The 24,111-nt window shown below is 44.4% G+C and overlaps 1 protein-coding gene across 1 annotated transcript in view; it reads right to left on the bottom strand.

The window, feature by feature from the left end:
* Window positions 1-895: 895 nt before the first annotated feature.
* Window positions 896-24,111, bottom strand: part of MMP20 (matrix metallopeptidase 20) — a gene marked incomplete at its 5' end in the record, with an annotated part of 35,966 nt that continues 12,750 nt past the window's right edge. Inside the window, 7 exons of the mRNA XM_084783130.1 lie at window positions 896-1,253; window positions 2,035-2,138; window positions 9,878-10,034; window positions 11,971-12,107; window positions 20,421-20,562; window positions 21,712-21,873; window positions 23,212-23,337. Of these exons, the coding sequence (XP_084639256.1) occupies window positions 1,153-1,253; window positions 2,035-2,138; window positions 9,878-10,034; window positions 11,971-12,107; window positions 20,421-20,562; window positions 21,712-21,873; window positions 23,212-23,337 (929 nt within the window). The 3' untranslated portion in view covers window positions 896-1,152. The remainder of the gene's footprint in view (window positions 1,254-2,034; window positions 2,139-9,877; window positions 10,035-11,970; window positions 12,108-20,420; window positions 20,563-21,711; window positions 21,874-23,211; window positions 23,338-24,111) is intronic.

The following is a 24,111-nucleotide window of genomic DNA, read 5'->3' as shown; positions in this document are numbered from 1 at the left end:
AGACAGCAAAGGTACCAGATGTTATTTTCAACAGTCAGCGTCTATTGGGCATACACAGTGTCTTTCAGTAGTAGAGACCTTACGGAGCTCTACCAGTGATGGAGTGTCGGTAGTCTTCTAATGAGTCTAGGAGGCAAATTTAATAAACGATGCTAACAATAACAGCTTATAGCCGTTATAAACTGTACCTCTTCTAAGCAACCTATGAAGTAAAATTATTATTCAATTTCAGAACTCCTAAAATGGTTTAGAGTTTCTAGAGGCTGGTTCTAGAATTCTAGAACTGAAGTCTTTAAATACCCTAAGACCTAATTCCAGATCAAGCTTGAATGAAGACAAACAAGCAAGCAAACAAGCAAACCAAACCTTGCCCAAGAAGAAAGCTTCTGAAGAAACGGTGGGTGTTGCCAGGAGTCGAGGCAACAGAGGAGGCCGTGGTCATTTCCTGGCTCTGTGGACTTCTGATACTACTATTTACATTTTCTATAGGTACACAGAACTTGCTGCCAAATAAAGCATGATAAGGCCAGTAAATATTACCAGAAAAGAGAACTGAAGAACTGTCCTATGACAACATTTTTATTGGGGTTGTTAAAGGCTCCCTGCTGCAGAGCGCCCAGCTGCTGGTGAGCATGACCATCAGTTTGAATGTTTGTCCACCAACTCACTTCAGAGACCAGTGTGGGGACACAGAGAACAGCCCAAAGCAAGATATCTTCAAAACATAAATAGGCACATTTATATCCATCGCTGTAAATGATGGCCATTGTTTTTAAAGGATAATTATGATTCGTGTAGTAACAACCTTGCTTAATGTAAGAACTGTGTGTGCGTGTACATGCACACAAGCAGTCTCTTTTTTATAAGTAGAAACCAAACTGATCAGTTTGCTTAAGTAGAGTAGGTAAGAAAAAAAAATGAATGTTTAGCGGTGTATTATACAATTCTGAGTGAAGGTGGCTTCTCATTTAGATTAAAGTGTGAATGAATCATTAGGAAAAACAAGGAATTGTTATTATTTTCAAGGAACTTTCAAATCACCCTCAGCACTGAAGGCCGGAGAAGAGTGTCTCAGACCCTGCTCGGTCTGTAGCTCCCGGTCATCAGTTGCTCACAACGGTCTTCATCCCAGTGGAAACTCGACCTGCTGGTTTAGCAACCAACCCAGGAGCTGGATTTTACCACACTAACCACGTCTTCCTTCTCTGTATCATATTTGAACGTTTTCGGTCCTGAAAAGAAGTAAATGTACCCTGGAAGAGGGAAAGTTGAAATGGCCGTTACTGGAGTTAGCTTGTGGATCTCTAAGTGGGAAGGGTTATGATGTAACCGCGGCTGTCGTGACACGGTACCAGTGAGGGGTTGGGGCTGGTCAGCTGACAGCGAGCTTGTCTTCTGCAGAGCCCCAGCAAGCTCTAGACCCTGCCACCTCTAACTTCTCAGATCATTCTCCATCCTTTCCTATGTTCCAGGCAGTGTTAGGGCGTCACTATGGTCTTGTGAAGGCGCCCGCATCACGCTTTGTGACTCTGACACACTGGGCTCAATTTCACAGAAATTTGCCTGCCTCTGCCTCCCTGGGTGCTGGAATTCAAGGTGTGTACCATCATACGCTGCCCAATTACTTAATTTTTTAAAAAAAGATTTATTTTATTTATCACACAATGTTCTGCCTGCATATGTGCCTGCACACCAGAAGAGGGCACCAGATCTCATTACAGATGGTTGTGAGCCACCATGTGGTTGCTGGGAATTGAACTCAGGGCCTTTGGAAGAGTAAACATTGCTCTAAACCTCTGAGCCATCTCTCCAGCCCCAATTATTTAATTTTTAATGAAAGATTTTAAAAATATCTCCTCTTTCTAGTAGGTAATCTGGCTATTTAAATTTATGATATGACTTGGACCAAAAATAAGAACCAGTGACTCCATCGAGACCCATTTTTTGTTGTTGTTGTTATTGTTGTTGTTGAGTTAAAGCAGAGCCCAGGTTTTCTGTAATCTCCCAGGGAAAGTTTTCCGTGGAGACACTCACCATTTAATTCCACAGCAGCATCTATTTGGCCACTCACTCCTGAAAATTCTTCCTCAGTGTTTTTGGGGTAGTCCTTTTCCATTTTCTTTTTTCTTTCATCATAGCTGGAAAACATTATTTTGTAAATAAGTGGCTGATGATCATTGATGACATTAAGGTGGTTAGGAACGTTATAAACCAAGGCTGACTTTGAACATATTTGAGTTCTCTGTCTCTCTTGGATGAACAATTGAATGTGTGAATAACAAGTACATTAGAACAAAAAAATCTGTAATAACTGAGTCTTTGAGTCTTTAAAAAATGGCGTTTGCTGACTTGGTTCCTTGACAATTCCAAACGTGCACACTTTGTATTCTGGGGACAAGAACCCTGCATCTTCTCCCATCCGTCCCATCTTTCCATGTTGCCCCACCCTGCAGAACTCCTGGCTCCTGATGGATCCTGGAGGATGGAGGACAACCCTTGTCTGAAGAGCCCACCAGGCTCTAAGGGATAGTTCCTTCACCTGAGCCTCTTATCTTTCAAATCATGTTACCTGAATTCCACTGCTCTTTCCTGGAAAGATGCGATGGAGCAGATAGTAGGATTCTAGCTCTGACATCAGCTAACGTCTTCCTGTGACCCAAGTTACGATTGTAAAAGCTTGTGACTGTGAGTCAGCCGTACTGTGTGGACTCAGGCCAGGTGGTGACAGCTCTCGGTCTTCAGAGACTCCACTTAGAGAATGGGAAAGTCCCTTCCTCATGAGCACAGAGCCCCAGGCTGGGGCATTCCTATGTGCACACCTCACCAGTAGGTCAGATAAGTTTTTCCTGGGTTGCTGGGTAGTTTCTTATGGCAGATTGTGCCCATCATTTCCTGAAATGTGCCTACGCCTACATGGGTCAGGGGGAAACAGCTGCCGAGATCTGAGCAGGAACCAAGCCTTCACAGAGAAGTGCTCAGGCTGAAGGGGCTGCGGGCTGTGCTGTCCTCAGGAGTGCTGTGGGCAGGGGGAGAGGTGAGTTCTCCCAACACCAGCAGGTTGACTAGGGTGTATTACTAGTCTACAGGGATCTTTTATGCAGACACAGGACCAGGGTTCTGCATCACTGACACAGTTATCTGCTTTTCTTTTTCACTTTCAACTAAGGACATCACCAACAAATTACCAGCTTACCACCTCTGTCCCTCATCACTATTGGTAAGGAAGGCAGGAGGACATAGCTGGGAAGAAAAAGAGGTCTTGCTAATGACCTTCCCGGTGCTGAGGAAGGATGCTCTTCCTTTTATGGTACGGTGCGGCTGTTATCCCATCTGATGGGAGAGACAGAGTGAAAAACACCTGGGAAACTATACTTCATGATTCCTGCCACATGATAATTCATCAAAATGACTATTATCTGAATTTGAACATTACAGAAACATTTTTCTTGCTAATCTACTACATGTTATAATCTGCTAAAATTGCTGCTGTATTTTTCTCATCACTAAAGTCTTGTCTATGAACCCTGGGTACCAAATTACAAATCGTCCTCTGCAAGTATGATTCTTTTGTTCATGAACATTTGCCTTGTCTGATTTATTGTGGGTTAAAGGATATAGCCACGAATTGTCAGTGACTTGGCGATATCACAGTACAGAGACATCTGATGTAGATTTTCAGATGGGCCTTTCCTCTCCACATTCATGATTGAAGATTCATGTTGGCAAAACCCCTGAGCTTTCGTCTAACTTAATGTAATACATCCCAGCTGAAAACGTCCTTTCTTACAAGGCATCATTTGCTGTGCTTGCGCCACTAGGCAAGTCAGAACCAACGTCCAGTGATTGAAATGATACAATGTATTCTCTTAGGTAAGACCTGACAAACTTCTCTTTATATTAGGAAATACATTTGAGTAACTGTCATAATGAAAAAAAAAAAGAAAAGACTTATTTATTATCTTACAGCATTCTGCCCACACGTGTGCCTGCTCACCACAAGAGGGCACCAGATCTCATTACATGGTGGCTGTCACCATGTGAGTGCTGGGAATTGAACTCAGGACCTTTGGAAAAGCAGCCGGTGCTCTTAAACCTTTGAGCCATCTCTCCAGCCCTGAAATTTTCTTAACAAGTGAAGTGTGTTTCCCTGTGACAATCTATGGGACATGGTGGTATCCACTAGGACCTAATCTCTCCCAGCAACTGAACTCCATAGAAAGCCAGCTGTCTACAGGTTCAATAGTACATCTGAGGCCAAAATTAAAATGAGGCAAAATTTTATATAACTTTTTAGCTAGACTAACAGTCGACAGTGTGATAATCTTTAGCTCTTACAAAGGAAGTAGGGGCTGAAGAAAGATGGCTTAGTGGTTAAGAGCTCTGGCTTCCAATCCAGAGGACCTGGGTTCTATTCCCAGCACCCACAGAGAGGCTCACAGCCACCAGTAACTCCAGTCCCAGGGAATCCGACGCCCTCCTCTGGCCTCCACAGGCATTGCATGCACGTGGTACACAGACAAGCAAGCAAAACAACCCTACACATAAAATACAACTAAATAAAGCTTAAGAAGAGAAAAAGAAGGAAGTAGCTGGGCATGGCAGCAAACACCGGCAGCTTCAGTTCTTTCAAGACAGCTCAGCTCAGCAGGCGAAGGCATTGCCCCAAGCCTCACAACCTGAGTTTGATATCTAGGACCCATGAGCTGACTCCTGCATTGTCCTCTGATCTCGGCATGCAGGCCTCCCCTCCAATAATCAAAGAGATGTAAAATAAAAATAAGTTTAAAAAATGTTCCTGATAGACATCATGTAATTGGGTCTTCTAATCTGATAATCTGCCATACTTGGATTTATTATTGATGAAGTTAGCCTTTTGCTTGCTGTTTCATTTTTTTAACATATCTTATTTTTTTCCTCTATTCCTCCTTACTGGATTTTAAAAATTAGTAAAACATTTCTAAAGCAACATTTTATTTTTAAAATATTTTCTTAGCTTATGTCATCAGTGGTTACTCATGGGCTTACCATGTGTATCTTTTTTTTTTATGTCATTGAGATTTTTTGTTTGTTTCATTTTTATTTGAGACAGAGTCTCATTTAGGCCAGGCTGGCCTGATAGTCCCTACGCAGCTGTGGCTGGCCTTGAACTCTTGTCCTTTTGCCTCCATTTCTCTAGTGTGAGGGTCACAGGCATGCTGTGTACCATGCTTAACTTCACCCATGTCTTCACCTCAAAAATTCAGCTTCCAGGCCTGAGGCCATGGCTCACTTGGTGACAGGCTTGCCTTGCACACCTAGGCATCCAAGGCCAGTCCACAGCATCCCTACAGAAAGCTGATCACGGTGGCACGTGCTTATTATCCCAGTGCTAGGAAGGGAGAGACAGAACGGATGCCCTGCGGTTCTACTTAGCAAGTCCCAGGCCAAGAAGGAAAGAAAAAGGTAGACCTTGTCAGAACAGCACTACTTAGGGCTGTCCTCTGGCCTCCACATGCACACACACCTGTGGACTGGTATGTATGTACACAAGCAGCTACATGCACACACACACACACACACACACACTCAAAACTCAAAGCAAAAACCCCAAACTGAGCTTCGGGTGTACAGCATCTTAATTCAAGTGAAACTGAGATACGCCTCTCAGAAGCTCCCCTGGATTCCTGTTCTTTCTGTGTTCCTTTGATATATATTACAAGCTGTAAATAATTTTGTAGCTATAATTTTATATAGTTGCATGTCTTGTAATGATACTGGGGGACAAGAACGGAGGTATTTTCTGCTTTTTTTCCTGCCACGTCGGCTGTCTTGTTTGACACTGTCTGCGAAAGTGTGTTATCCTTTAGTATCACTTCCATAGCTCAAAACACCTTTTCTGCCACACCTGCAGTGGTGAATATGTGTGTGTGTGTGTGTGTGTGTGTGTGTGTGTATTGTAGTCCACAATATGATTATATGCATGTATGTATATATATGTATATGTGAATTAAATAGATTCTCAAATAAGCTAAGAGAAGACAGAAGAGGAAAGACATTTATATTACTCTGCAATTATGTAATTACATTTTCTGGTGCCATGTGAATGTGTGTATGTGTGTGTGTGTGTGTACACATGTGTGTGTGTGTGTGTGCACATGTGTGTGTGTGTGAGAGTGTATGTGTGTGTTTTGTATCGGATTACTTGCCTTCAGCACAAATAGCTTCATTATTTCTTGTAAGACAAGTCAGTGAGCCACAAATTCTCTCAGACTTGGTTTATTTGAGAATATTCTGTTTCTATCTATGTACCCCTTGGCCTCATATTTGTTTTAAAGAGGCTCTCTCTATGTATCTCTGGCTGGCCTGGAACCTACTGTGTAAAGCAGGCTGACCTCAGACTCACAGACATCCCCTGCCCATTCCTCTCAAGGCTGGGACTAACAGAAGGCACCACCTTGCCTAGCCTCTTTGTGCTTAAACATTGCTTTGCTACATGTAACATTTTTGGTTGGGAATTACTTCTTTGAACATGTAGAATAGGCTTTCTGTGGCTTTGTGGCTTTGAGCCTTTGAATTTTAGTCATGTCACATTGCTGACAGAGGGATATTTCTATGTCACATGACATGGTGAGTTAACCGTTTATTATTAATGCCCCCTTTTCTACAGAGTTGACATGGGGCTCTGTGGAAAGCCACAGGTCCTCCCGATGTGTTCTACCCTGCCTGTCTTGGACCTCTCCTCTCCTGTGGCTGGGTGACTCATCCGCGGTGGCTTCCCCAGCACTCACCACCGGTTCTGGCTGCCTGCGTTATGTCAGTTGCTCTCCCTGCCTGGAAGCCACCTGTCCCACCCACTCCTGCCTGGGAAACTCCCCCACAGCTTCACAGGGAAGCAGTCATCAGTTCGCCTGGGGACTCTTTCCTGATCCCTTTGCTAGATTGCCTGTTTCCTCTTTGATCTGGCCCCCTGGAAGCCACGCCTTCTCCACTGAGCTCCCTCTTACACCTGAACTTGGTAGTTAGTCAGTTATCTATAGAGTTACTATGGGCTGCTGGACGACTTGTGGGTACACATCAGGTGACAGGCATCTTTTTCTTTTTCAGTTTGGTAATTCTGTGAAGTTAAGTACAGTTTCTGCCTCTATTTTGCAAATAAAGAAACAGAGCAATTGCCTCACCATCGCCTGACCTATGACTTTCTGCAGAGACCCATGCCATCTGTAGAAAAGGGGCATTAGTAAACATCTTAAACACCAGGGCTACCTTATTCCTGCTCATGTCTCTTTTTTGTCTTGTGTTTGCTACACTGGGGACTCAGGACCTTCACCTTGCTATAAGGATGCTGGCAATTGAACTCAAGGGTTCAGATTTGATAAGGGAACACATCACTTCTGAGATATGTCCGCAGTCCTGCTGTGCACACTCTTAGCTGGGAACTCTGTGCTTTCTTTTGAGCATCAAGATTTCAGTAGAGAGCCTGTGGGGTACTCATACCCCAAAACTAAGTTTATTGAAGTGATTTAATAATGAGCCTTGTTTTATTTTAAGATATTCACAAGTAACTTTAATTTTACTTTAGTAGTCTTACCTTTGCTATTTATTATTTGTTTCTCTATAGTAACTAACCATAAAAATCCTTAAATAAAAGCATCTTCCAGTCTCATAGCCATCCAGAAAGGAGAATGTGGCAGTGCCACCTCAGCCCACTTTATACACAGGCTGTGTCCTCATGACCAGGGCCAAAGGAAAGGGGAGGGGCCTGTGAATATGCAAATCACTCCACAGCAATTCAAAACCCTTGATCATAAGAAATGATGATGCAGACGGTGGCACTCCCATCACATGAAAACCCTTTGGTACCATCATCCTGTTGCTATTGGTAGAGAGCACTTGAAGGGGGCGGGGCAAGTAGCCATTGATAATGGAAGGAAAGGAAGAAGCTTTGTAAGAACTCCTAAAGGCCCTCCCTTGCTGGTGGGATGGCTCAGTGGATACACACACCTACAGTTAGGTCTCACAGCTGGAGGTGAACCCTAGGACTCCCAAAGTGGAACGAGAGACGCAAGCCTGGCAAGTCATCATCTGATCTCCACCGAGTGCCCTGGCATGTAACAGACAGTCACAGAGAGCCATCTCAAAAGACATGATGCTGACTTAGAGATCACTAAATCAGAGATGCTTCCTTCCCTAACCTCTAGTCCAGAGAGAATCTGAGACTTCTGCCCTCACCAGACTGCCAGATTAGAGGGAAGAGAGACTGTGAGAGTGCAGGCAAGTCCTCTAGTGAGATCACTTGACACTGAGAAACAGGCCGAACAATCCTCATGTGCACTTCTTCCCCCGGCCCCATGCTTGTCCAGGCATCTGTCCATCTGGTTTACTGAAACTCCCCCATGGGAGTCAGGTTGCTCAGCTGTCAGCCTGTCAGTCACATTGGCACAGCGTGTGTCTGCTGGCCTTAGAGAAAGTCTGAGGAGCGAACTATAGCCTGAAGATGCTGCTATGTCCTCTGATGAATTTCAGGAGTATGTTTCAGACAGAAGGTGTTGGGAGAAAAAGAGCTGGCACAGTGGTTTATGCTGGACTTGCAGCCATGGTTCTCACAGGAAGCTCTGCTCAGTGCTCTGAGCAATGTTACAGGGCTCTCTGGGGCCAGGGAGACTCAGTAGGGCCAATATTTGTTTGGCATTTCATAAAATAATAGTAATCAAAACATCCTCTCCCTCTCTCCCATAATATATATATATATATATATATATATATATATATATATATATATATATATATATATACATACTTCTTTGAATGTGTTACTTTCTTTTGTCCAGATTGAAAATGAAAATATTAGTCAGGTGGGAGAAGATAGGAATATTTTTTTGTCAATTTCTTTTGCAAATGGTTATTTAAGAGAGACGACACAAAGCGATGGCAGGAGTAGAGGTGCACACCTTTCATCCCAGCCCTCGGGAGGCACAGGCAGGCAGATCTCTGAGTTTGAAGACAGCCTGTTCTACAGAGCGAGTTCGAGGACATCTAGGGTTACACAGAGAAACCTTGTCTCAAAACACCAAAGCAGAGGGGGGGGGGAAGGAGGGAGGGAGAGAGAATAAAGTTAAATGGAAGCTCTCTAAACAATGCTGGGTGCTCTGCTCCCTCGCTTTCCTCCAGGGCCCCACCACCACGGACACAAGGTGTTTGCCACAGCCACCTGCTTAAAAACCATTTTTGCTTCTTGTTTGATTTTAATGAAAATGAACAACAGAAAGGAGAGAATGGAAGTGGGGGTGCAAGCTGAGGTGGGCATTGAGGGTACTTGGCAGAGAGCCTCACATCTCATAACAGTCATCTCAAGACAGAACCTTAGCAGGTAGCTGCAGTGCGGCCCTAAGTGTGCTGCCTAGATGCTGGGCCAGGCTTTATGCAGACTCCTGTAGGACAGCCATGGGGTTATAGACAGCGACCTCCACATGAGTATTTATGTACTAATATATGTTGAATGACTTTTCCATAAGCCTTTCCTTTAAGCAGAACTCTCCTCTAAAGAGGGCCACATTTATCACCACCTCTATTTTGTGGCCCAAATCACAAGAATTTCTAAGATCTATTTTATGAAATGGTGGAGTCTGTCCAACTCAGGCATTTCTACTGGGTAGTTATGACTCCTGGGACATTATTTTCACTCTTTCAGGTCACTGGGCCTAGTTAATGAATTCACTGAGGTTTAGGATGTTGGTCCTACAGACAAGCAGGTGTCAGACTGTATACTTCTGCATCTTAAAGACTTGCCTCTGGCCAGAAGTCAGCAGGCCTGCTGCCAAGTTGCCTGCCTTAGTTTTTGCAAAAGATTTTTTTCCCTTCCCATGAAATACATGTCAAGAATAAAAGGGCAAAGCCGCACCTGTAGTATTCCTCTCCCACGAAGAAAAGGGTCTTCTGAGGCTTCTTGAGGTAGACAGCAGCATCTATTCGCTGCACGCGCCTTGGGAACCCAAAGTCATAAATCGTCCGAGGAGGCCCTTGCATCTGGAATCCTCGTGTTATCCAGTAGTGGGGACCTGGACACAGAGGTTGGAGTCGACAGCAGCTCTGTGACACTCACCATGCGTACACTTCAGCGGCTCTGTGACATGCTCCATGCGTACACTTCAGCGGCTCTGTGACATGCTCCATGCGTACACTTCAGTGGCTCTGTGACACGCTCCATGCGTACACTTCAGCGGCTCTGTGACATGCACCATGCGTACACTTCAGCGGCTCTGTGACATGCTCCATGCATACACTTCAGCGGCTCTGCGACACGCACCATGCGTACACTTCAGCGGCTCTGCGACACGCATCATGCGTACACTTCAGCGGCTCTGTGACACTCACCATGCGAACACTTCAGCGACTCTGTGACACTCACCATGCGTACACTTCAGTGGCTCTGTGACACTCACCATGCGTACACTTCAGCGGTTCTGTGACACTCACCATGCGTACACTTCAGCGGCTCTGCGACACGCACCATGCGTACATTTCAGCAGCTCTGTGACACTCACCATGCGAACACTTCAGCGGCTCTGTGACACTCACCATGCGTACACTTCAGTGGCTCTGTGACACTCACCATGCGTACACTTCAGCGGTTCTGTGACACGCACCATGCGAACACTTCAGCGGCTCTGTGACACTCACCATGCGAACACTTCAGCGGCTCTGCGACACGCACCATGCGTACACTTCAGCGGCTCTGTGACACTCACCATGCGTACACTTCAGCGGCTCTGTGACACTCACCATGCGTACACTTCAGCGGTTCTGTGACACTCACCATGCGTACACTTCAGCGGCTCTGCGACACGCACCATGCGTACACTTCAGCGACTCTGTGACACGCACCATGCGTACACTTCAGCAGCTCTGTGACACTCACCATGCATACACTTCAGTGGCTCTGTGACACTCACCATGCGTACACATCACCGGCTCTGTGACACTCACCATGCGTACACTTCAGCGGCTCTGCGACACTCACCATGCGAACACTTCAGCAGCTCTGCGACACGCACCATGCGTACACTTCAGGGGCTCTGTGACACGCACCATGCGTACACTTCAGCGGCTCTGCGACAGGCACCATGCGTACACTTCAGCGGCTCTGTGACACGCACCATGCGTACACTTCAGCGGCTCTGTGACACGCACTGTACACTTTGCTCAGGAAGTGAGTGTGTTCACTCTATTCTGGCCCATAACTGGGGCTAGTTCATGTGAGTGTAGGAATCTAGTTACTCAATTTGAATAGTAACAGGCCTCACACTTCCCTGGCTGCAAGCCTACATTGATACCTTGAGAAAGCAGCAATATTAATATGATTGTGTGTGGAGGAATTTTCATCTAGCAACATGGCAGCTCTGGCAAGGGATCACAGCCAAAGACCTAGGTCTGTGTGATCCCACTGGAATAATATGCATTTTAATCTCCCTGGCTGGAATACAGACAGGCCCTTAGTATACACCTTCAATCCCATAAACTACAATGAAGGTCAAGTTAGTTGGTAGAAGGGACAACCCGTGTTTGAAAATGAAGGGCAGACAAAGTGATGGATCAGAGAACGATTTGACAGAATAAGTCACAAAGAAGATTCTCCCAACTCTCATGAGAAGAGAGAGGAAAGAGTTTTTGAATTGTGTTCTGTTTGTGCAGTTCATGTAGCGTAGGCCAGTAGACGCCAGAGAATACAAAGGAGTGTGCCATGCTGTTCTAAGAGAGAAGCCAGGGACCTGTTTAAGCTCCTGGCCAAGCAGCACAGTGCCCACTAAACTCAAAGGCTGGTGCTGGGGATGGCTGATAGGCAGGGCCATTCCTTTCCATGGCTACATCAGTACTGAGTGACACCTAGTGTCCAAGCTGAGAAGGAGCAAGTAAACCCTGCCCCAAGATCACTGAGGTGACAAAGGCGTGCCACCAAAGTCCTGGCGTTTCCTTCCTCGAGGGATCTGTAGGTACCTTTGAAGAAGAAAGCAATGCCCCGCTCAGCCACCTCATAAGCCGCATCCACGTTAGACATGAGCTGGGGGAAGGAGCTAGTGATGGTGCTGGGCCGAATCCCTGCTGCTAAGTGCACTTGCCTTCTCCAGAAAATCCTATTGGGTGGGCCAAACAAAACAAAGCAAAACAATATCAAGTATTGGTTGAGATCTTAACGTGCACAAACTAAAATGACGCTGTAAGCGACAAGGCAGAGAATATCGTGAAATGTAAGGTGCGGCCGCACTCGATAATGGCGGCGACCGTTACCACTTGGCGGCGACCGTTAACGTTCCCGTGCATACGCAGACATAAGCCCTCTCAATGCACCCCTCCCGAACAGGGGTATGCAAATGAAGCACTCCAACATGGCCCTCTCGCCTGCGGGCATGCTAATGAGGCATGCTAATGAGGCATGCTAATGAGGCATCCAAATGCAACCAATGAGACTTTGACACGCCACGTACAGACAGTATTTAAACGACGTGCTCGTGGGCATTCGGGGTCTTTCGCTTCAGCTTCAAGGGTGCTCCCAATAAAGCACGATTGAGAAGAATCCTGGTGTCTGCGTCGTTCCTGCCGGTGGGAGGGCGCGACAGTGAAAACCCCTGCTCTGTTTGCTAGGTTTTAGAGAGTAACACATCGTCATCATCACCACTACTATTTTTATTTTTATTATTTTGAGACAGGGTCTCATGAATTCTAGGCTGACTGTCAACTCACTCAGGATGACTGTCGTCTCTGGTGTGTGTGTTCCCACCTCTTGTATCCTGGATTCCATGGTGCACTGCTGTCTGATTTTCATTTTTTTAAAAACCTTACAAAGAGCTTCTTCTTCTTTTTCATTGTATTAGCACCTTTGAGACTTTCTTCCATTTATTTGACAATAGTCAAAACATAAATGGTAGAGCAGTGGGATATCCACTGAACACATCCTTTGGTCCCAAAGATTGCTATATACAGATTTCTCTTCTTATTCTATTCTGATCTTTCAAAAATTAAAATCTCAAAAGTAAACTGGAAACTGAACAAATGACTAGGCAAAAAAAATATTAAACTCTACCTGTCATCTGAAGTACTAGAACTCAGCAATGGCTAATAGCGCAGGCAGTCAACATGTTTCTGGAGATCTTCCCAGGTGTTAGAATCTTAATTTTCATACTGGACCAATTTTGATTTAAACTATTGCAGATATTGTGAGGACTAAACTGAAGCAGAGTCATCATTCTAGTTCAAAATTTGTGCTCATGGGGACACAAACTTTGATACTGTCTGGTGACAGTGTTGGTTGTCATAGTTCAGTCTGGGAAGTAGGAGTAGCCGACGTAGCCAACTTAGCGTGGTGACACTGCTTTCAATAGTTCATGACAAGGTACATATTCCACGCAGTGATATATTTTATATAGTGCTGTCTACTATGTAAATTATCACTATTTCCCAAAGGAATCTGTTATCTTGAAAACTTTTCATAAACTAGTGGGTACGAAAACATGTCTGATAGACAATAAGACAACAGAACATGGATTAAGTGGCAGATTGGAGCAAAAGATGAATTAGATTTGAACTAAGAATATAAAATGTAACCCCACCCCCCAAGTGAGGCTTGCTGGCAAAGGACAGGGCAGGACGCAGGGGAACTATATTGAAGCAGATGGATGCCGGCAGCCTGTAATCTAGTCTTTGATAAAGAAAGAAAAACAGTAGGACTTGATACAACCAACCAGCTGATACGATACTTATTGCCACTGTTTCTCTTTGTGTGTCTGGTAGCTAATCCTGTGCAGCAAATCAATATTTAATAGACGTTAGCCAGCTAATGTTAGAGGGCTGAGAAGAATGTATTTGATCAAGGAATTTTATAATTTATGAAATTTCCATTTCCCATCACTAGAACGCTAACTAGTTCGTTCAATTTGACACCAATGTACTGACGGGCTTCTCCTTGGCCTCTGTCTGTGCCTGTTCTGGTATTCTGAAGGCAGGATCACGGGTTACTGATCTTTTTATCCTGGGGCTTAGCACAGTGCCTGGCACATGTCTAACTTTTTTTGGGTGTGTGTGTGTGTGTGGGGGTGCGGGATGGGACTTGAATTCTGGATCTTGCCACGTGATAGAGCTACCTCTCAGTCTGAATGTTTCCCTTAACATTTCCTTATGTATAACTCTTACTTTTGAGAAAATTTTAAACCAGCTAGGTATATAGGCATATAAAATAACCATGTACATGATAAACATTTATTGGTGATAAATCACAAAGAATTTTATCTTAATTTTAAGTTTATTTGGCATAGATATAATTTTTAAAAATCTCTTATTAATGAGGAAAACAAATATGCCCTCCAATGAGCTGCTTGCTTGTCTAATACAGAACAGCCCAGGGATGCTTTAATTTGATACTTTGATAGGAGGGATGGTGACTCTAGAAACATGTTTTAAAAAATCTTTGTTTTTCCATAAACTATTATAAAAACAGAAAACGTTATACACACAATAATATAATACACACAAAATTCATAACAACATTATACCCAGTACAACCTGCGCATGTTGTGAGTTCAGAACCGAGGCTGTGATGAAGTTGCACAGCACAGCACAGGGGAGTAGTGCTGGCCACACCTGGAACCCATCACACGGTGGGGTTTTAGCTGAATTGTTGTCCTCTGCCTGTTCAGAAACATTTCACTGTTTGCAAGCTTTTGCTTTCTCTACGTTCAGTTGCCCGCTCTATGGAGTATTGTGACCTTCCTTGTTCTAAGCCTGTCTAGGCAGATCCATGCCTTTCTCTCTCAGGAGATGCCCTCACCCCGTTTCTCAGATAGTGAGGACAGCCCAGCCCCAGCTGCACCAGAACTCACACCGTCTTCGTCCACATTAGCCGCACTTTCCTTGACTCTGCTTCTCTGTCCTTTCCTGCTCCTCAGGGAGGAAGAGGCGCCTTTCTCCTGCTCTGGATGCTCCTAGTTGCTGCTAGTTCTCTTGGGGATCAGGCCGTGGGATATAAAGAGAGAAAAACAGGACACAGAAGACATGCAGACATGGCCTGCCAGGATCCCCAGGAACAAACCAGGAAAAGTTAGGTAACAGCTGTCAGAGGACATAGGAGATGGTTCCAATTACAAAGCGAAATAGCGTAGAAGAAGGGAGAAAGTCCAGACTCCATCCCAGAGGGGTGGTGGTACTTTGGGGAGCTCTCACGTTCCAGCCACCTGCCAGACTGGGACCATGGCCTAAGACCTTTGAAAATCTGCTCTGACTTCCAGTAACAGACATTCTAAAGAGCAGAAAGCCAGGGAGAAGAGAGTTAAAAGTTGTGCCCTGGCAGAGGAAGGTGAGGTGCTAGGGAAACCTGCAACTGTAAATTCTTGAGACTACAAGGGCCAAAGTTTTAATTACTAGGTCCAAGGGATCCATGAAGCGGAAATGTCTCTTATCTGTACTCCCTTATCCAAGGTCAGGCACTTTTCTGAAATGCTGGAGGCTGTTGTTTACGGGAGATAATAAGCCCCAGGCTTTTTGTTTCCCTAAACAAGTTTCTTTGACCAACCACACTGGATGTGCCTGATGACGTGTGTGCCAGAGGTACACCGGGAGGAAGTACGTCAGCATCTACGCTTGCCCCTCATTAGATGTAGGTAAGAGGTACACAGGCCGGAGCGGAGTACGTCAGGATTTGTGACTGCCTCTCTCTGGACCCGAAAGCAAATGCGGTAAATTGGGCGGTTTGCCTTTTTAAGCCCCTGCAAACGGTAACTCGGGGGCCATTTTCTGGGAACCCAGTAATGGACCTGGCCGGAAAGTCCATCAAGCTTGCAAATATTTAAATAAAGTTTGCTTTAAATTGAGGTACTGGTCTTACTCTCTGCCCGTGGGATAAACAGGGACCCAGAGCAATAGCTACTGTACTGTGTGAGAAACCTGGCCGACCGAATACCTCTAGACAAATAGGGAGTAACTTGTAGTGACTGCCATAAAATCTTCAGCAGGTGGGGGTCTAATCAGATGTACTGACAGCCCAAGGTGGGAAGGATCGCCCATGGATGGGACCAGAATTCTCAGCCCGGCTTATGAAAGGCTGCCCAGAGGCGTGGACAGCATCTTCTATCAGACCTGGGGAACACCAGGGACCGGACAGCTGGGATGGTTTTAGGGTACCTGATTGCATCTCTGTACCACTTTTACTTTTCATCCACCTCTAGCCAGGGCTGCCTCATCTTCCCTGACCTTATCCTTTGTTCCCTTTCTCTCCCACCCGGCACTAATCACCAGCCGCACGCTGCCATCTTCCCGTCTGCTCTCTAATTTCTCGGCGCACACGGTGTTATTGGCACTCTTTCACTTTCTAAAATGATTGCTGTTGAAGGAGCGACTGCACTTTACTTGATCTCTACTGTATCTTCAAAGTCAGGGTACCCTTTGATAATGATGGTTCTGTAAGAGCAGTTCACCCTCAGAGCAGCGCTGGGGTTGACTGAGCCTGCTGGTGAAAGCACACACGGGCTTAACCACTAAGCTGGCTCCCAGTCTAGTGGGGAAAAATGATGACTTCAACATTACAACTAGCCTTACTTGAATAGTGGAAAAAGTGCTTTATAAAATCCCATATTTTATTAGCACTTCCAGGTATACACATAAATTTTAAGAAGACATATTGTTAACTCTACAAGGTTATTAATTGATGGTATGTAAAATTTAAAAGATTTTCATGATTGGAAGAGAACCGAAAAAGTCTCTACGTAAGTTTCAAACATACAGTTTACCAGCATGGGTGTGGTTCCTTCTAAACTTACTCCTGAAAACTTTGAGTTACATACCATCACATCATTGGCTGAGAAGACATTCATTTGGGGTTTACTAGTCAGTTGCTTCACGGGTCAGAAAATCAACCAAAGTCCAGAAAGTGAAGCTTATAAAAGACAAAACCCAGGTGTGGGGAGTGGTGTGGGTTAAACATGGTCAAGAATGTGCACCACAGCTTTAATTCTACCCACATGAGGAGCAAGGGGGTTACGCTGTCAAAAGCCACAGCCCACAAAGACAAAGAGGGACCCATCCTCACTCAGAAGAGAGAGCTTACAGGTGACAGACAGACAGAGGTCTTGGCTCACCAACTGTCCTTTTGTCTGGATTGTTAATACACGAAAACCACCGTAAACTAGCACACCACCACCACCTGTTCTCTTCTAAGGCAGCAGCCCTCACTGGAAAGACAGAGCTCGGGGCTGCAAAGATGGCTCAGTGGTGAAGAGCACTGGCTGCTCTTCTAGAGGATCAGGGTTCAATTCCCAGCTCCCACACAGAGGTTCACAGCTTTCCGTTAACTCCTGTTTCAGTGGACGTGACACCCTCTTCTGGCCATCCTAGGGCTAGGCTTGCAAATGGTTGCACATATATACTAGGAATAAAATTGAATAATCTTTTTTTTTAAAGAAAAGAAAAAGCAGAGCTCCAGACACAATATGCAGACTGGTGGCTCTTTGCTGGGTTAGGTGTGTCTTCCTCCGTCCCATAGGATCATGGGAAATGTGATTTCACATATATGATCTAATGCCTGTTGTTTCTGATTTCTTCTCTCCTTTCTATTTTGTATTTCTTTTTCTCCACTGACTCCTTGTCCTGTCTTCAAGCATCTTTGAAATTCTGTTTTTGGGTATGTTGCCAAAATTCTTACACTCTTAGATCTATAGCTACCCTTTCCATTTTACCCTGTGCACTCTTTGACAGCCACCATTGTCTTCTCCCCCTGCCTCAGCCTTCTGATGGGACTACATTCCCTCAGTTACCCTTCAGCCGTGGGTCCCAGGTGGTCCCGCCCAGCCCTCACTATGCCCTGGGATCATTTCTTCCAATTTTACTTGGTTTACTTTTTTTTGTAAAGTGAAAGCTGCCAAAGTCAAAAGTTCTTTGTGGCAGGCTCAAAGCAAAACAGAGCTGTGTGGTCACGAGGGAGGCCTGATGTATCTGAGATAAGAGCTACTACAGAGCCAGGCATGTGCCTGTGACGGCCACAATCCAGTATTCAAGAGAATTGTTTGAGCTCTGGAGTTTGGTACTGGTCTGGACAACACAAAAATCCATCTCAAAAATTAAAAAAAGCCCAAATCAACAAAACAGAACTACCTCAAGAATTATGGGGGTGAATCCAGTGCCCTTATAAAAAGAGACACCGAGGTTGATGAGATGGCTCAGTGGGTAAGGATGCTTAACACCAAGCCTGCCAACCAGAGTTCAATCCCCAAGCTCCTCACTGTGGAAGGACAGGGTCAACACCAAGCAGTCCTTTGACATCCACAGGCACATCATGGCACATATGCACATACACATTAGAAGTCAGTAAATAAATGTAAAAGAGAGAGAACAAAAGTACCTCACATGCAAAAAGTGCATGCGAAGAAATCGGTGAGCACTTAATGAAATGGCAGCTGCCTGTACAAACTGAGAAAAGAGACTCCATATTGAAACCCCTCTCCGAGGTTTGGTCTTAACCCCTCAGGAACTGTGAGAAACAGATTTTGTTGTAAGTAACCTTTTTGTTTTTGTTTTTTGAGACAGGAATTCTCTGTGTTACCCTTGGCTGTCCTAGACTCACTTTGTAGACCAGGCTGGTCTCGAACTCACAGCGATCCACCTGCCTCTGCCTCCCGAGTGCTGGGACTAAAGACTCGCGCCACCATGCCCAGCGTTACAGTGCTGTATTTTGAAAAGAAGGTTTCTGGGTACATTCTAATCCCTCTTTCTCTTTCCCCTGCAGGCTGGCCTCGAACTCATGATCCTGTTGCCTAGCTCCTAAGCAATAAGGAACACATGCTACCACACCCCAGCCTCTCTCTTTCCTGAATAAACAAAAAAGTATTCTTATAATAATCTCTTCCCAAACAAAGAGCACGTCTCTCAGCCGTCGCCCCTTCAGGAATCCTCCATGGACCCCACTGCTCTTCCTTGGTTTCTAGCACAGCTCCGCCTCCTGGGAGCATCCTCACTCCTCACACAGTTCCAGCACCTGAGGGTGTCCTTACTCCTGGGCACAGCTCTCACTTCTGAGTTTCTGTCTTGCAATGATGAAAATAAAGAAAAATGCTCGAGCATTTTCCTGTAGTCTAGGCTGGCCTCAAAACTCTGTATAGACAAGGCTGACCTTGAATTTCTGATGCTCCTGACTCTACCTCCCCAGGGCTGGGATTACAGGTGTGTGCTGTACACAAGACTCGGGGTTTAAACCAGGTTGTATGGTGGTAACCGCTATGCAGACTGAGCTACATCCCTGCCCCTGAGGTGCGTTTTGAATGTTGTCTCTCAAGGTGTGCCAAGGCAGACCAGCTTCTGTAATTTTGACACTATGTCAGTTCTTGGTATCCAATGTGGACTAAATGAACACTTTTCCAATGAAGGAAAAAAAGTTGCACATATATTCCTGAGGTCCTCCGTCTATCCTGGCACTATGACATTTCCTCCTCAGTAAAGAAAAGAATGTAAGTGAGTGTTGCTATGTTTCCATTTTCTTCCATGGAAGCAGAGAGTTACCGTGAGGACAACACTCTGCCTTTCTCAGAGGCCAGAGTATGGGGACAAAAGATATCTACCATGACAGCTGACTGACATTGGAAAAACCTGGAGGCCTTGAAACTGAGGAGTTTAGGAAGAGCTTTTCGTTACAATTACCTGCCTATGCATAGACCTGTTTGATCGTCCATCCACCCCCCCTCATCTGCTTCCCATTCATGCATGCGTGAATTCACCCATCTCTCATCTGTCTCATTGTCGTTAACCAACGTCAATGAACTCTCGCTGCTCCTCTCACTAGGCACATGATAACCAACAGTTGCCCGATACACTTGGCCTGGTGCCTAGGGGAGCCATATTGCTATTCTTTAACTACGTTCTTTGTTCATTTCTTCTCCATTGGGCTTCTTCTTCTTCTTCTTCTTCTTCTTCTTCTTCTTCTTCTTCTTCTTCTTCTTCTTCTTCTTCCTCCTCCTCCTCCTCCTCCTCCTCCTCCTCCTCCTCCTCTTCCTCCTCCTCCTCTTCCTCCTCCTCTTCTCTTTCTCCTTCTCCTTCTCCTTCTCCTTCTCCTTCTCAGCTTTTCAAGACAGGGTTTCTGTATGTAACAGCTCCAGCTGTCCTGGACTCGCTCTGTAGATCAGGCTGGCCTCAAACTCACAGAGATCTGCTTGCCTCTGCCTCCCAAGTGCTGGGATTAAAGGCGTGCGCCACCACTCCCCACATGGATTCTAATCTCTACCGCCAAAGCAGCTGTTTCGTGAGCACTCAGCAAAGTGCCCAGACAAACCAGTACTCCACCCACAGTTATTTGCACAGTTGTGTATCTCCTAAGACCCCTCAAGATGGCAGTAGCAGTTCTGCACTATCTTTAGCCATTGAGGCAATGGTATTGGTTGACAATGGGCTGAGGCCTGAGGGCTCCTTGGTCTTACCGGTCCTTGAAGAACAGAAGCTCCTTCCCCAACATTGTCACTGCATCGAAGGATGAGCTGGAGTCGCAGAGGTCTGGGATGGATGGTTTGTGAGATGGAATATGAGGAATGGTGGGCTTTCCTGGGAATGTTTTCCGGGGTCCTAGGATTCAAAGTGTAAAGTGATGTCAGCAACTCAGAGCATGTATGCTTCTACTCTTGAGAACTCTAGAAGCCTGCGCACACTCCCACTGCAAACACCAGCGTCTGGAGGAGATGGCTATCCGAGGTAGGGAGACCTGGCTTTGAATCTCAGCATCTCTAGCTGTTAGTTGTGTGATATGAAACAGATAATTTAACTTTTTTAAAGCCTTGGCTACATCAGTTGTAAATTGGGAGGGGTACTAGTAGAATCTACCTGTGACTATTGTGTGACACTTAAGTAACACCTTAAGTATAGTATTAAATATACATGGGTAATAGTTAAGTATTTTAACTATTAAAAGCTGATGTCTACTGGAAAGCCAATTTTGTCTATGGGTGTGGACTTTACTAGGCCAAATATTGCTCCAGGCAATACAAATTGGACTTAGTGGACTGTAAAATAAGACGGCATGGAGTTGGGAGGAGTCTATGGGAGCCCATGTGAATCTGGGAGGAGAGAGCAGAGGTGTGGGAAGTTAATGTGATCAAAAGGCACTGTATATATGTGTGAAATTTTCAAATAATTAGTGAAAAATATTATGTAACAGGTGATTGCTTTTTTATTGTTACACATAATTAATTTGATAGCTAAAAATATCTTAGGATCCTTACTGCCTTTGATCCTCAAAACTGTCACTTATGAAATGACCTTGCCATGAAAAGGGCATGGATGACAAGTGTGACCATGTGTCATAAGCAGCGGATTGACTATATAGTCGAAGGGTAGAATATTAGCATCATTATCACTACTTTTAGGGAGCTAAGACTACTTATCTATAAAGAGGTAAGTGTGTGTGTGCTATAAACTATATTTACCACTTTCTATCTTCCAATGCATAAATTTTATTTTGATTTGGAAAATTAGGCACATAGACTATTTTCTTTGGCTTTTCACAGTCAGAATGTTCTGCAAAGGAGAGGTAAAGGCATCTTAGGAAAGATGCAATGTTCTTAAATGGTGCATAAGCTCTTTTCAACCAGACAAGGCTGTGGCGGTCACTAGTCATCTTATCTAAGCAAGTAACTAGTGGAAAAATACACTTTTTCTAAGTTGGAGGCCAAATGCCCGTCACTGTCAGGGTTAGAGATGGTGATGCTGCGAGCGTACCATATAATGCTTGGATCCCTTTCACGTCATCCTTGGGGAGATGGAACCGATAGGGGTTCTGGTACTTATAAGTTGGGTACATCAGTGCTGACGGGTCTGTAGAATGGCCCAGGCCCAGAGCATGGCCAAATTCATGAGCAGCAACGGTGAATAAGTTGAATCCTAAACCACATGAGAGAGAAAAGCATCAATGCAGACTTCTGTTTTTGTTCTCTTGTCTTACAGGAGAATGTGCCCACATCACAGTTCTCTCTCTTTCCCATGAATGGCTTCAGAGGTTGGTGCTATCCTAGCAGCTGGTTTTTCTGACCTCCATTTATTCTAGCTCCTTTGCCCTTGGGGGTAAGGGGGCAGACAGGGAAATGTGAAAAATCCACTTCCCATTGTCAGCTATGCATGGTAGAGGGGTAGCAAAGAGCCATGTAGTGGTGGCCACAACATTTATAATAATACATAGATTTGGATCCTAAATACTGGAATCACATTCTGTTATTACAACCTACTTCTTTTTTGTACTATAGATTGGTTTTATTAAAAAAAAACCCCACTCAGTAGAAATTGAACATAATGCAATGAGATCAAATTATCTTTTGCTATAGGTAGATTAAAGGCTCACACATAAAGCTGAATTCATGTATAAAAAGGTTAATTTACTGCTTCAAAATAAATAGCTTTCATATAGCTATTTTACACATTTAATGTGTTAATCAATGCCATGAGGGAACTAGGTTCAGAGAGTTGAAATAATTTATCTATGGTTACAGTTAACAGCTGGTAGAACCAGGAATTGAGATTTTTAATTTAATTGGCATCAAAGTTGGAATTATAATGACTATACCCAAGGGTGCCTGTGGAGGGGCATGTACCAACCTCCTCTTTTCTTTCTTTCTTTCTTTCTTTCTTTCTTTCTTTCTTTCTTTTTCTTTTTCTTTTTTTGGCTTTTTGAGACAGGGTCTCTCTGTGTAGCCTTGGCTGCCCTGGACTCACTTTGTAGACCAGGCTGGCCTCGAACTCACATCGATCTGCCTGCCTCTACCACACCCGGCTACAGCCTCCTCTTTTCATTCACGTGTTTCACACTGAAGATGCCTAGATGACCTGAACGTCATTCCAGAAAGTTCACACCATCCCCCGTTACACTCTTTAGGAGACTATTAATTCATTTCTTGGGGGCCATTTCTAAATAAAGTCCATTTCCACATATAGGCAAGGAGCCCTAAATCTGGCGTGCTTGAAAAAGAAGCAAGCTGTGAATTGGGAGGGGCGCGGCTCTCTCGTTTAACTGCTAAGAAGCAGAGAGCAGGCAAGTCTATAGCCTCATCTTGGGAGGGTCTTTTCCCCTGTGGTGGTGTTCCCTTCTGGATTTTTGGCTTACTTGTTTTTCCTAGCCAGCCCCCCTAGTTAAAGGGTGGCTTGGGACGTTGAACCTCAAGGTTTCATGATGGAGGCCCAGAAGAAGGTACAATAGTTTCCAGGTTATGGTGAATTGTGCATATATACCGTTCGTTCCCATAGTCCACTTCTCAGCATTGTCGAAATGTGTGTCTCCTCCCAGGCCTTCTCCAGGTGCAAATGCGTGGGCCAGAGTCCCTCGCGGCCCATCAAATGGGTAGGAATCCCCATGATCTAGGCAGGAAATACCAAGTGGGTTAAGGCCTACTCATCTGGAAGGGGGGTCACAAAAGGTGGGCAACATCCTTGACAGCATTGACCCTTAAATAAGGTTTTCAATATTCATCTTTTAAAGATCCATTTTTAAATTATGTGTATGTGTGTGTTTCTGTGGGAGTTTTGCACAAGGAGGTCATGAGAGGGCAGCAGATCTCCCTGGAGCTGGAGTACAGCACAGCATGTGCTCTAAACTGCCAAGCCATCTCCCTAGCCTTAATGTATTTTATGTATTAATATTATCAATATATTAATTATATATCATAATATATAATATAAATATATCATATTATACGTGATAGTACACAACACATTTATTATATATGGATATTAATTATTAATATATCTATGATATGCTTATAATTTATAATATAGGTTTAATATTAAATGTATTAATATTAATTATATTGTTGATATGTATTAACATAAGTATTATGTAATAACATATAAGTATTATATTAATAACGTATATGGTCACATGTTAAGGAATTGAAAAATAAAAAGGACTACTTTATATTTCAAATGAGGCATTGCAAACTCACCAAGTAGTACATGGTAGACTATCACACAGATTACAGAAGGAGAAAGAACTGAGGGACATTTGATAGCAGCGTGCTCCACTGAGTAAACAGGAACTTGTTGGCAGAGAGAAATTTCAAAATCTGATTCCTTTAAGAGGGTTTTAGTAAACTGAACGTGTGCTTTCTGTTTGTATTGCACATTATAATTTAA

Source organism: Acomys minous, assembly GCF_964271855.1.
Source record: "Acomys minous genome assembly, chromosome: 5".
Taxonomy (NCBI): domain Eukaryota; kingdom Metazoa; phylum Chordata; class Mammalia; order Rodentia; family Muridae; genus Acomys; species Acomys minous.
Note: the sequence above shows the minus strand (reverse complement) of the source record. Positions and strands in the feature narration are given on the sequence as shown.